Here is a 14,455-nt window from a genome sequence, read left to right on the forward strand (position 1 = left end):
AGAGAGGACCTTACTCAGTGGAGTTAATGTTGTGCCGGTTAGCGTTGAGAATGCGTCCGCTATGAGTTGCGGCAGCCGATCGACGAAGGTAGTAGGGCCTTTCCTAGTGAGGGCGTAGTGGGCTAGGGGATGATCGGAGACAAAGGTGTTGGAAATTAATATCCCGTTCTAACCTTCTGGAAAAACCACCCCTTAGATCTGACGATTCAAAATATTAATGCCCAACCTAACCGTTAGATCTGTAATCACTTTAATCACTTTCATATGACAGTTCATATCTATAATAGTTTTTTATCTTACCCTTAGATCTATAATCCCTCAATCCAACGGTTTATATCTTATAATTAAATTGTAACTGCCTTATCTGACGGTTCATATTTTAAATTTCGAAGATGAAGATGAAGAGGAACTTGTCCACACTAACACCCATTTCGAAGATGGAGATCATGCTTACCCAAAAACATTGGGGGGGTTAATGCCCCAAAGTGGATTCTTGAAGATCAAGTCATGTCCAACATGAAGATCATGTCATGTCATGTACATGAAGATCAGGTAAGAATTTGTGTTAGTGTTGACGACTTCATGTGCACTGAAAAACAGTTTCCAGTGTTAGTGCCCCAACATGAGAAAAACATAAAAAACAAGAGAATTTCTAAACCTTTACAGTGCACTTAATTACAACATAATCCTTAAACCCCAAATTAGGTAAAACAACCATTATTACTACACGAATAAGTTATTTAATGTATAATTAAATATACTAATATATTTATTAATTGAATTAGATATTTTATTGTACATTAATATGGTAATTACATGAGCCAATGAAATACCTACACGATTAATTACAAATAATAAATAAATAACATTATAAATAACAAAAACGAAAGTATTACGTTGAGTTATTAATTTATTAATAACATATGATATACTTTAACCTAAAAATGAATAATTTAAGAGAAAAAATTGATCTAATCATAACTTTAACACACTATATATTTGTACATAATATATTTTATGTATTATTAATTATTAATATATTATCACAAAATTTAAAACTATTGGTTTAATTAACTATAGCAATCGGATAATTATGCCAAAAATAATTTATCAAATATTTATTTTAACAATATTTTAATTATGACTATTAAATCACTATTTTAATATAGTAACTGTAAAATAAATATATTAAATAAATAAAAATAGTTATTTTATAAATATAAATTATAAATTAATAATTTTTATGACGATAGTTTAATTTTTCCTAACTTAGGAAAAATTAAACCATCGTCGTCTTCCTCAGCTGCGAGCCAAAGGGCAACGACGATGGCGACGGGGACGGGCTAGTAGGCGACGGCGACGACGGCAGGCAACGACGATGGCGACGGGGACGGGCTAGTAGGCAACGGCGACGGCCGGCGACGGAACGAGAGAGGGTTGCGGCAACACCGAGAGAGGGCTGCGGGAACGAGAGACGGTTGCGGAAAGAGAGTGGGCTGCGGCAACACCGAGAGAGGGCTCCGGCAACACCGAGAGAGGGTTGTGGAAATGAAATGGCAAAGAGGGTGTGCGGCAGAGAGCCCCCTGAGAGACAGCCCCGCTCGACGAGAGAGAACCCGCGCGAGAGTCATGTAGATGATTCTCAAAATCGGGCGGAAAGCACTTTTCGCCCGTTACTCTTGAGACATGAACTCTTGATTCATGTATATTCATGTATATGACATGAATTTGGACGCTCCCTAACGACATCAGGACATGAACTGCGTAATGCGCATGAAGATCATGTCCTGAGTCATGTACACTAACCCCCCCATTAGTTCGCTCACACAATGAAAAGTGAAAGTAAACGAACTAGTTCATTCACTTTCACTCGCTCCAATATAGTAGTGAAAGTGAATTCCGACCCAGAATTTGATCAACTATCTAGACATTATAAAAGTAAAAATATTTGTTTGAGTATTCTATATATTTATAATTAAAAAAATTAATAATTTAATTTTAACTCGTAATTATTGTATTAATTTAGACTAAACTACAAGCTATATTAATTTATTAATAAAATACCCTAATTATTTATTTATTATGTTAATATATTTAAATATTATATTAAATTACTAATTATAAAAGTAACCATGTTTGTTTAAGTTTATTATTAGTTTAGATATATTATTTATTTACATATATTATAAAAAGTAACTCATTCTTTTATGAATTACTGAGTGAATTCAATTTTGTTCATTCTTACAAAAAACGAAGGTGAATAAGGAATTCACTTTCTAAATCACTTTATACGGAATTCACTTTCATTCTCACTTTAATTTGTCAATTGCACTATTGGTCCATAAAATTTTAAATTTTCGAGTGACGATACTAACATGGGAATTTTACCAAAATACCGATTAAAAATAACTTATTTATAATAATAACGAAGACCACAAAATATTTACAAAACTACCAAACTTTGACCGGTCTACTGTATTTGTGGACAGTCAAAGGCGACACGTAAGCTTTGACTGCTTACGTGTCGCTCCATCATCAGAGCGATGTTGTGGATGAACACATAGGCTGCCACGTCATTATTATTGGCACATCATCTGCCACATCATTACATGAAAAAAATTTGAATAAATTTTAAAAAATTAAAAAATCAAATACACTTTTTATCACCATATATCTAAAATAAAAAATTATTTAAAAAATTAATAAACAATTAAAAAATTAACTCTTACTTAATTAACACCATTTAATAACAATTAAAATATTTATTAATTAAAAAAATTATCGTTACACTTTTTATTTGTTCATATTTTAAAAAATAAAATAAAATAAGTAATTTAATTAGATTTAAAATATTTATAAATTAAAAAAATACAAAAACATTATTTTAGAGTTTAAAAATACAATTTATTTGTATATTTTTATCACCTTATTTACGAAATAATAATATTTACAAATTTTAAATATTTATAAATAGAAAAAATCTAACTCTTACCCATTTATTATGAATTTAAAATATTTATAAATTTAAAAAATCTTACTCTTAAGTCTTACCCATATATTATCAATTTAAAATATTTAAAATTTTAAAAAAATATACAAAAAAACTATTTTAGAGTTTAAAAATAGAATTTATTTGTATATTTTTATCACCTTATTTACAAAATAATAATATTTAGAAATTTAAAATATTTATAAATAAAAATAATCTAACTCTTACCCATTTACTATGGATTTAAAATATTTATAAATAATTTTTTTTTAAGTCTTACCCATATATTATCTATTTAAAATATTTATAAATAGAAAAAAATTTACTCTTAAGTCTTACCCATATATTATCCATTTAAAATATTTATAAATTAAAAAATATATACAAAAAAGTTGTTTTAGTGTTTAAAAATATATTTTATTTGTATACTTTTTATCATCTTATTTACAAAATAATAAATTATTAAAAAAGATACTATTTTTTTAAAAATCTTATAAAACTTTACAATAATTTTAATTTGGCAAAATTTTCATTAACATAAAATCAGAAATTAAACAGTAAATCACAAAAAAATCAATACAGTAATTAAACTCCTAAATTCAAAGCAACATTATAATTAAATACAATAATTCGATTCAATTAACAAAAATCCTAAAAAATCACCCCCTTAATTTTCGAGGGAAGGGGCGGCGAGAGGATGAACAAAAGGGAACAGAGAGGAAGAACGTTGGCAGCGAGAGGATGAACAGAGGAGAGATAAAAGGTTGAGACGAAGAGAGAGTGGTTGAGAGGGGGTGTCGAGGGCGAGGTCGAGCGGCGGCAGGGGCGAGGCCGAGGCAGAGCAGCGACAGCAGGCGAGCGGCGGCACGGGCGAGGCCGAGGCAGAGTAACGGCAGCAGGCGAGCGGCAGGGGAGCGATGAGAGGAGAGCAGCCGAGACGAGAGGAGAGGAGAAAATTGTGGAAGAGATTAGAATTAAAAACATATGTGAGGGACGTGGCGGGGGCTGACGTGGCCCGGATGACAGGGAAAAAAGAAAATAATTTATATTAACGTTGTAAATTACGTGGCAGATGACGTTACAAAATTAATGACGTGGTAATATATGTGTTCGTCTACACCATCGCTATGATGACGGGGTGACACATAAGCAGTCAAAAGCTTACGTGTCGCCTTTGACTATCCACATATACAGTGGACCGGTTAAAGTTCGGTAGTTTTGTAAATATTTTGTGGTCTTCGTTATTATTATAAATAAGTTATTTTTAATCGATATTTTGGTAAAATTCCCTATTAACATCCCATGGTCAGTGATGCGGTTGCAGTGCATTGATTATGGCCATGAATGCTGCCACCTGTACCAGCCTCCTCACAGATGGAAATATTTTTTACGGAGGCGCGATAGGATTTTGCTTTACATGAGTTCACCGGGTTCTGCCTCAAAGGGACAATTAATGCCCTGCAGTCTGCCGATCTGCCGCTCTATAAGAAGCCCCGGGAAAGGGAAAGTATGGACTCCAAACAGAGAGAAGGGTGTGATCTGCATCAATGGCTTCCAAAGATGGAAAACATATCACAGAAAAACTCGTAGAAGAAGAAGTCACAGAGCCCGTTAGCCCAACTGGCCAGTACTTCAATAGCTCGGCTCTCTCCGTCTGCGTTCTGGGTGTCATTGAGTCTGAGATTCCTATTGATGACTCTCAGACTATTACGATGCTTCAGGAGTTGCTCCTTCCAATGAGCCCTCGCTTCTCATCCATTATGGTTCCCTCCTCCACTTGATTTTTTACTTCCTTCCATCTAGTTTGGTATGTTTTCTCTTAATTAGATTAAATGAGTATATTTTATTTGGTGTCTAGGTAACAGATGAGAATGGAGTGAAGCACTGGAAGAGAGTGGAAGTAAACCTGGAAGACCATGTAAACTTCCCGGTCTTCCCCGCCGACCTCTCGCCGGAATCTTACGATGGCTATGTACAGAATTACTTATCCAAGATAGCCATGGAGCAGCTACCACAAAGCAGGCCGTTGTGGGATATCCATTTGATCAAGTACCCGATAAGCAGTGCAGCTGGGATGGTTGTCGTCAAGTTGCACCATGCCATGGGCGACGGGTTCTCTCTCATGGGGGCAATCTTCTCCTGCTTGAAAAGAGCGGACGACCCTTCTCTTCCTCTCACTTTCCCTTCTCAGAAAACGCCGCGACAAGAACTACATCAAACAGGCAGTTTTTCAAAAGTGCCGCGATTTTTTTCCATGCTCTTCAATACAGGGACCGACTTTGTCTGGAGCCTCCTCAAAAGCAGTTTGGTGGAAGACGGTAAGTCCCCAGTTCGATCAGCGGCCGAGGGAGTAGAGTTTCGACCGATAGAGATTTCGACTATCACCTTCTCACTCGATGATATTCGGCAAATCAAAGCCAAGGTTGGAGGGGTACGTTCACGCTCTCTCACTGCCATTAAATTTTACAAGAAGTTGATATATAGGCCGCACCGTTTCTGGTTGTCCAAAGTTAAAACAATACCAGGGCTATTAATTGCTTATGAATGCGGTTATATGATTGAAGGTTGCCACTTACCACCATTCCTGAGAGGCCACCGTCTGTGAACAAGTCGATCCAGAAGTGGGACCTTCAAGTAACCTGTGAAAACATTACTCTTCAAGTCTATTTTTGAACTTGTCATTTGCCAACTGTTTTATCAGAACCCATACGCATTTCTCACCTACCTACCCGGAAACGAATTAGCTCCGTTACCTGAATTAGACTATTACGTGAGAAAGAGATTCATTAACTACGACTGAGAAGGCGTACTGAAACTCGGTTCTGTCTGTCGATATCTTCTGTTATTCGTTCATGGAGATTTTCGCAGCTCTTAAGACAGTGAATTAACATTCTGGTTTCTATTTCAATTAACCCCCGTCGTCTTTGATGATGTTTAACAGACAATCAATGACGTAATCACTGGGATCGTATTCTACGGGATCCAGCTATTCATGCAAAGCTCCGGCCACGAAGTCTCAGATACCCAAGTGACCGCTTTGATCCTGCTTAGCACTAGAGTAATCTCTGGATATCAATCGCTCAAGCAGATGAAAGAGCCCGGCGCAAAGTCCCCATGGGGAAACCAGTTTGGCTTCATGCATGTGGGAGTCCCTCTGACCTCATCTAACATCGAGAAAGTAAATCCATTGGACTTCATCTCCCAAGCTGGAAAAACCATTAAAAATAAGAGAAACTCTCTGGCCGTCTACCTCACAGGCCAGCTACTGGAGTTCCTGAGGAGAATCCGAGGCCCTGAAGTGAGTACTGTAATAATAGTAGGCGCTGCTATATATCCAGTTGAAACTACAAGTACTCGCCTTTTCCTTATTAATCAATGCTGAATTCATGGTGGTTCTGTCGCAGGCAACAGCTCAATACATCCATGCTACGCTGAAGAAGACGAGCTTGACATTCTCAAACCTGATTGGACCCATTGAGAAAATGGGTATAGCGGGTCATCCGATCAACGGCTTTTACTTTATGGTCGTCGGCGTCCCTCAGGTACAGTAGCCATAACCCCACAAACAAGCACTAGTTGATGACTGTAAAAAAACCGGCCAGTCGCTTCATTACTGTATCTCTTGCAGAGTCTTACTGTTACCCTGGTGAGTTACAACGGGAAGTTAAGGCTCGCAATTGGAACGGAGAAAGGGTTCATTAATTCGAAGCTACTCATCTCGTGCATGGAGACGGCCTTCGAGCGAATCTCAGAGGCAGCTCTTAACAAGCCTGGCGCGAGTAGGTTCACCAGTTGATTTAATTAATGCGTACCAATTTTCGTCATGGGCTACCCTAGCGCGGGCGACGACATTAGCCAGCTATCTTGGTATTCTCATGTGATATGTAATAAATCTCAGAGACAATTGGGTCCATGGTCCGCTTTCATCTGAGTTATTGGGTCCCAAGTGATCTGTTGGTTGTTTGAATTCTTGAATGCCTGTAAGGTATCAATTTTTCTTGGTATCACATTTCATAATGTATTATATTATTTTCTTAAGCCAATCTGAACCTTTTGGGTTGTCTCTGGCTCACTCTTAAGCCACATGCATTGCATTTTTACCCCACTCATATACTAAGTAGGGTTAGTACACATTAATACACCTTATTTTAGGTAAAACTTTTTACTCATGCCCATAACCAATTCGATTATACTCCACATGAAAATAGATATTAAAAATCTTTGCATACTTAAGAGAAAAATATGATTTCCCACAAGAAATAATTTCATTTATTCTTCCCATCCCACTCACTTGTCGAAGAGATGTTTGTGCAAGGTAAAATAGGAAAGTCAACCCAACCTAACTTGAATTTGTCAAACGCCTAGTCAATACAATTCAAAAGACCGATATATTAAATGCGGAAAGCCAAGTACCTAACTCATCAGTGGTGGACCGAACCACCTAACTATGACAGAATTAGGGGTCAACACCTTTCCCCATATTATTTTTAAAATGCGTTTATAAGTTAAAAAAAAGAGAAATTATTCATTGCAACAAGAGGGGCATTTGAAAAACTACAAGTTAATTATTGCATATAATTGTTGTAAGTTTTAGTAAATTTTAATTTTAATTTTACTTATTTTATATTTAGTTGTAGATATGAAAATTTGGCCATCAAATTCAAAATCATGACTGACGTTTCAAATTGCCAACATAAATCAACAATCAAGTCATAATACACACAGTACTTAAAAGTCAGATCATGGTGATAAGCCTTGACCTTGTCACGTGTCGCGTCACGATCCCATGAGAAGAAGGTTTGTTATCACCACACATCATGATCCCATCAATCTCATTAGAAGAAGACTTGACTTTGCTATTAATTTCAATCTCATTAAAAAAGTCGACTCTGAATACAAGGCGCTAGAGTCGGTCCCCTCGCCTGTGCCGGAACTCGGAATTGGGGATAGAACGGCTGCCAACGATCTAAATTTCTAGGATTTTCTAAAGGAAAAATGTTAGCGGGAAAATTGGGTGAGGTATGTAGCTGAGTTCATACTCTCGTTTCACTAAAATATGGGTTACTCGGGTGCACCAATAGACTACCATGACCTCTTCCATTGGATTAAACGTTGCAGACACTCCTGATGAGTTAGTAATGATGGATGCCGAGTCTACCCATTTGGGATAGAGAGGGTAATCAGATAAAAAAATAGAATAATAATTAATTAATTAATATTTTATAAAATATTATTTTCACTAGAATAAAAATTTATTAAATTACTTTTATATATAATCGGATAATCGATTCATCGGTTATGGAAAATGTTTAATTAATTTTGTTTCATTTAATAAAATATAAACAGATAAAAGGGGGGTAAAATTACACAAATGCCTAATTCGATAACAAATTATTTTAAAAAAAATTATAAATAAAAATCAGATGAACAGATAAAATTTACACCCTATCTTTAGCACTTGGACAGTTCAAACACATCCCCATCTCTCGAGTCTGGGACAAGCTTCGCACTCGACCTCCGCCGCCTCGTCGTTCCCGCCGGCGATGAAACTTTTCTACTTATAATCTCTTTGACACCAATGAATTTACTAATTTTCCGTGGACACTAATGCAGTGGAATTTCGACGGGAACTTGAAGAATCAAAACTGGTAAAATTAATGGCAGGAAGAAAGAGTCAACACCGCCTAATCTCGGTTGCAGAAAATAAAAACAAAGCCCACGTGAGAGGTCCACCGCCGCTGGAGCTGAGCAGTCCACCACTTAGATTTTAACAAACTCTTTTGGGTCGAACGTGTGAGCTTTAACTCTGAACCATCGGGAAGGACGCCCTCCCTCACTCGCTGAAACGCTTTTCCCGCCTGAAAAGAAGATCCGTCACGATTACCACCGGCTACTTCACGTTCAAGCGATTCCCTCTCACCCCTTGCATAGTACATATTACATACAAAGGGGCAAAGTTCCAGTTTTTGTTTTTCTTCTATTCGTTTATTAAAATCCGATTGACCCATTTTTTATTTGACTTCTTTCAGAAGTCTTCATTTCAAAGTTTAATTAGTTTTCATCAATATGAGGAAATTACAGACTCACAGCCATGGTCAGCCCTGAGCAGATGAAAATGTATAAAGTTTTCCAGACGGGCGCGGGAGATAAAGACCCAAAACCCACATCCATGTGGTAAAAGAGCAGCACAGGGAGCAGAAAGTGTGGTCTCTGCTTAAAGAATTAGAGAGAGTAGAGAGAGAGAACTTACAATCAAGTCATAATTACTTGATCGATCTAAGAGAGGAAGTAAGCGGTTGATTAATGCAAGTAAACGAAGAATAGTATCCGACCTAAAGGTTAGATTTGATTAGAATTTAGAACTTTCTTACTTAATCTTTCCCCTAAAATCAAGGAATTATTTTATCAAAACCCTCCTCTTCAAATACCCACTTCACTGCTCATCTCTCTCTCTCTCTCTCTCTCTCTCTTTAGGGAACTCTCGCCAACACTAGAAGGAGAAAAGGGTAGACTGAGGGAGGAGAGAGTAGAAGAGTCATAGGGAGAATGGCAGCTGGTATACCTTTTCTGAAGCTAGTCACCATTCTCTCCATGATGGTCATCCCACTAGCTTTCATACCATACTCGGGTGTGGCTCAAGACCCGGAGGAAGACGAAGAATTCATCTTGGACAATCAGTTCTTGGGTCTTAACGTCCGAGCAGGTAGTCGGTTTCTTGTTAGCAAGATAAAGAAAGGAGAACGCTGCGATGCCAAATCGAACAATGTGTGCCCCGGGGTGAGCGTCAACAACGGCACCGGCCTCCTCCAGTGCTGCAAGAAGCATTGCCGCAACATTCTCGCCGATCGCAACAATTGTGGGCAGTGCGGCCAGAAGTGCGCCTTTGGTCAGCTCTGCTGCGGTGGCGTCTGCACCGTCATTGCCTATAACGTGGATCACTGCGGCAAGTGCGATCGGAAGTGTCCTCCTGGAGTCAGATGCGAGTATGGAACTTGTGGGTACGCTTGATTTCGGTAATGGAAGGCCTTCGGGCTATACATAAATGATATGCATCAGTTTAAACTTTAGAAGGTGGAGAGCGAAAGAGAATTTAGAATATCCCTGTCTACATAAAGGGCCTCTTTCATTCTTGCTTGGGGGCGGGAATAGTACAGAGACTGTATTCAAGTTGCGCATCAATAAAAGAACAAACAATGGAGTCATAGTGCGTCCAGTTTTATGATTCCGTTTTGTGATATTTTAGCCTCTCTTTCTTCTTCATTTCAAATAAGATCTTAGAAGCTGTGTACACTCTACTGGTTTAGTTACATCGGCTGTAGTTGATCTGTTCTTCAGCATTTTTGGTTTCGATTCATTTACGTGAAGTAAGAAAAACTCTCTCCGTGGAGTTGGACAACACTCTCTAAACAATGTCCGGAAAACATTAAGAAACTATCGTAGAACCATCCAAATGCACTTCACTGGCAGATTTTCTGATGCGATCTTCAACTCGATCTCAGTCTTGCACTTGGGTTACGTTTTGCATAAAATTTGCGATCATGGAGGCAGTTCAGGCTGACCAGAGGAGCTCCCAAGTTCCATCTCCCGATCATGGAGACGGAGATGAATCATGTAATCAACACAGCAAGTCACTGTCTGAAAGTGGACAAGACGAGATTGTACTTTCCATGCTCAAATTAAGCAATCAAATTAATATTGTCTGATTTGCTTGGATATTACTTGCGACATTACGTAAGTGGGATCTACGCAAAAACTCAAATAGAGTACGCAAGCTAGCACGACGTCGTGAGCGCCAAGAACCCAAGTTTCAACCTTCACATGACTGTAATTAATGGTTGTCTGTAAATAGGCAGCTCGTAGTTGAAGTTGAGATCAGTTCAGAAGGAGGCCCAAATCAATAACGAGCTTCATTCGTCTGGATTTGTGGAAACTGACCACATGTGTCAACAAGCCCGTAGGCTGTAGCCATCTTGACGGCTTCAAATTTTTTTTTTAAAAAAAAAAAAAACCCCCGTCTTCCCTCTCGGGAACATCAATGAAAAGAAAAAAAACATAAAATAGTCTTCAACTTCCTATGAAATGAACACTAACATGCTCAATGTACTCCTTTCAGGGTGATCTCTAGATCTTGCAATTAAAACACTAATCGTGTCTTAACATGCTTTAGGAGGTGGATTTTATTTATTTAATCTAATTTTACATGTTAAATTATATCAATGGTTAAATTTTCATGTACATAAGATATGTAGTTAGGGAGATATGAGGAGATTTGGGTTTATTAAGTCTATAGGGGTACTTTTGTAATTTATAACTCAAAATACTTATTTAAGAAGTCTAAGAATTCGTTCACAATTCCCAACTAAGCCTTTTTAGGCTCTTAAGAAAATTCTTTTCTCCTTTTTTTTTTTCTCTCAATGTTTTCCCCTTCCTTCACCCAAATCTTGATTTTTACATGATATCAAAGCAGTAAATCATCACTGAGTACATTCTATTGCAAATTCTTGCCATTTTTTTTAAGAGGATGACCTATTGGAATGAGAAAAATTATAAGTTTTTTCTGTTTTTTCATCAAAGTTAAAAATTTTCCTTCTTTTCTCTACCATAACCTTAAGGTTATTGGTCTTTATGAATCGTTGAAGGATTCTCTACACTTTGATTGCCCTAATTGTTTTTTTTGAGATATGTGTTACCCAATCTATTGTTAGATGCTTGCATAATCACCCAATTGATGATGTCAGCTATTGCTACTACTTTTGCATGATATTGGTTGAATTAACTGTGAATTGGTGGTTATTAGATTGTTGAAATGCGTATATCCAATTTTTGTGCCCTAACCCTAATTTTGAGAATGGGGTCCACTTTGGTGATAAATCTGAAAATTGTCTTGCAGCTTAAATTTTTTATTTTGTGATCAAATATCAGTATTATGGCTGAGATATTAGAAGTTTATACCCTGACTAGAGAAAATTATGGGTTTGATGGAATTGATACATCATGATTACTTCGAAAAAAATTGACAGTGCCTAATTGTCTTAATTGGGCTAAGACTGTTAGAATATATCTTAAGAGTATAAAGAAGTTGAAATTTATTTGAGATGATCCCCTAGTGCCTCCAGATGATACTTGGGAGGCAGAAGAGAGTCAGGTTATGAATTAGATTGTCAATAGTATTGATTCCACTCTTAGAAATTAGGTGATGAATTGTGAGACGACAAAGGCTACATGGTTGTCTCTAGAAGTTTTATATGAACAAGAGAGTAATCTCTCTCGACTTTATGAGCTGTATACAGACTATTTTAGGTTGAAAAGAGGAAATCGAACCGTTACAAAATATTACAATGCATTCCTTGGCATATGGCATGAGATCAATGTATATCATCCATTTACTATGGATGAGAATGAGTTGAGAAAACAACAAATCAGTTGCTTGTTTAATTTTTTTTTGGATAGTTTAGGTGATGCATTTGATGTTATTAGAACCTGAGTGTTAGCTTCGTATGAAATTTCTACTCTCTCTACCACTTTAATCGTATTATGAGGGTTGAAAAGACTATTGTACCTAAAGCAAGTAAAAGAGGTAAGATAATGGAAACCACTGTTCTTAATGCTTCCAACACTACATCAACTCCTACAGATTTTTCTAGAGGTAGAGGTACAGATCAAGGTGGAGAGGGCTCAGGCAGAGGTAAATGGCGTGGTGATGGTAAGTTAGAAAGGAAGTGTGTTCATTGTAGTAGAAATAATCATTATTCTGACAAATATTGGGTTAAGTTTGGGAAGCTTGCATGGGCTAATTATACGACTTCTGATAGTAGAAGTGAGAGTTTAGATTCTTCTATGTCGACTACACCGGGTGCTCTAGATGACATACAATAATTGATACAACAACAACAACAAATTGCTCGACACATGGCTCAGATCTTTTCTGCCTCAACCTCAACATTTATAGTTCATTCTTCCATCCTAATTCCTAGGTTTACCAGTATTGACTCAGGTATGGCAGTTTATCATGTTCACTCTCACCGTCTTGGGTTATTGACTCAGGAGCCTCCAGGCACATGTCAGGTATATCATCATTGTTTTTTTATTTAAAAGAGTCTCTGTATCAAACGTGTTAATTTTGGAGATGGTTCTAGCTCTCCTGTTCAAGGAGTAGGCAATGTTACTCATGCTTCTCCTGTTCAAGGAGTAGGCAAGGAGTGACACTTGCGGTTAGGTCATTCGTTTGCAACGAAACTAATTCAAATCTTTCCAAACTTTCTTTCTAGTTCTTCTTTTCAACGAGAGTCGTGTCAATTGGGCAAACATCATAAAGTTTGTTTCCAGTCTCATCTCATAAAAATAGTCATCCTTTTCCTGTGAACAGTCAGTTTGGTTTTTATTTTCTTTACCGATGATTTTAGTAGGTGTACTTGGATTTATCTTCTTAAGGAAAAAAATAATGTATTCAAACTTTTATTCAATGAAATAAAAAATCAGTTTGTTGCTTCGCTTCATATCTTGCGAATTAATAATGGCCTCGAGTTCATGAGTCATAAAGTCCAATTTTTTTTGTCAAGAAAGGGGAATTATTCATTAGACTTCGTGTGTCTTTACCCCTTAACAAAATGGTGTAGTTGAACGTAAGAATCCCCGTTTACTGGAGGTAGCTAGGACAATGATGATATATATGCATGTGTCCAAATCTTTATGGGGTGATGTTGTTCTTACAACCTATGTCTTGGTTAATAGAATGTCTTCGTTTGTGTTAGAAGAAAAAAAATACCTATGCAGGTTCTTTTGCAATCTACGCCATTATTTCCTATTTCTCCTCGAGTGTTTGGATGTGTCTATTTTGCTCATGTATTTGGGTTTTCCAGGAATAAGTTGTCTCCTCAAGTAGTTAAGTGTGTATTTTTGGAATCCTCTCGTACACAAAAGGGGTATAAATATTTTCCTCGTCTACTTGAAAAATGTTTGTATCTGTTGATATTACTTTCTTTGAGGATGTGTCTTTCTTTTTCTTTGTGTATTTACCTTCTAATCCTGTAGGCTCACTTGAAATGGCACTAGTTCTCCTTGTACTAGTTGATGAACCTGTTGGAACGTTTCAAGCTAGCACTGTTGAGAAACCATTACAGGTATATAAACGCTAAAAAAAAGTATCACCACCGATGCTCTCACCAAACCATGACTCTAACTCGTCTCAAGATCCTAGAGATAATGATCTACATCTTCCTATTGCACTTAGGAAGGGTGCTAGGAAAGATGAAGGTATGTGGTATCTGTTATCTCAGTTTGTGTCATTTTGTTCTTTATATGACTGCTATAAAAATTTTGCTTTGTTCATTCCTACCTGCAATATTCACTCTTCAGTGTAGGAGGCTCTCTCATTTCCTTATCGGAAGCAAGTTATGGATGTTGAAATGGATGTTTTGATAGATCGGGGCACTTGGCAACTATGTGATCTACCATTAAGGGCCAAAG

At 37.1% G+C, this 14,455-nt stretch overlaps 2 protein-coding genes across 2 annotated transcripts; both read left to right on the forward strand.

Annotated features, from left to right (window-relative positions):
- Window positions 1-4,521: 4,521 nt before the first annotated feature.
- LOC137963700 (wax ester synthase/diacylglycerol acyltransferase 4-like) lies at window positions 4,522-7,024 on the forward strand. Its single transcript, XM_068810867.1, has 5 exons — window positions 4,522-4,752; window positions 4,848-5,420; window positions 5,931-6,287; window positions 6,394-6,531; window positions 6,618-7,024. The coding sequence occupies exons 1-5, from the start codon at window positions 4,537-4,539 to the stop codon at window positions 6,783-6,785; spliced, it is 1,452 nt and encodes a 483-aa protein (XP_068666968.1). The 5' UTR covers window positions 4,522-4,536; the 3' UTR covers window positions 6,786-7,024.
- A 2,511-nt stretch (window positions 7,025-9,535) lies between these two features.
- LOC137963430 (protein GRIM REAPER-like) lies at window positions 9,536-9,997 on the forward strand. Its single transcript, XM_068810551.1, has one exon. The coding sequence runs from the start codon at window positions 9,536-9,538 to the stop codon at window positions 9,995-9,997; it is 462 nt and encodes a 153-aa protein (XP_068666652.1).
- The last annotated feature ends 4,458 nt before the right edge of the window (window positions 9,998-14,455 follow it).

Source organism: Aristolochia californica, unplaced genomic scaffold (assembly GCF_029961685.1).
Source record: "Aristolochia californica isolate CCGP_79_NKW_82.1479 unplaced genomic scaffold, dmAriCali1.0.hap1 SCAF_4, whole genome shotgun sequence".
NCBI classification, from domain to species: domain Eukaryota; kingdom Viridiplantae; phylum Streptophyta; class Magnoliopsida; order Piperales; family Aristolochiaceae; genus Aristolochia; species Aristolochia californica.

Excerpts from the sequence above, each read along its gene's own strand:
- LOC137963700 (XM_068810867.1), top strand. The coding sequence starts at position 4,537 with ATGGCTTCCAAAGATGGAAAACATATCACAGAAAAACTCGTAGAAGAA. Across the intron at positions 4,753-4,847 it reads CTCGCTTCTCATCCATTATG|GTAACAGATGAGAATGGAGT; the intron begins GTTCCCTCCTCC and ends TTTGGTGTCTAG. Across the intron at positions 5,421-5,930 it reads TCAAAGCCAAGGTTGGAGGG|ACAATCAATGACGTAATCAC; the intron begins GTACGTTCACGC and ends GATGTTTAACAG.
- LOC137963430 (XM_068810551.1), top strand. The coding sequence starts at position 9,536 with ATGGCAGCTGGTATACCTTTTCTGAAGCTAGTCACCATTCTCTCCATG.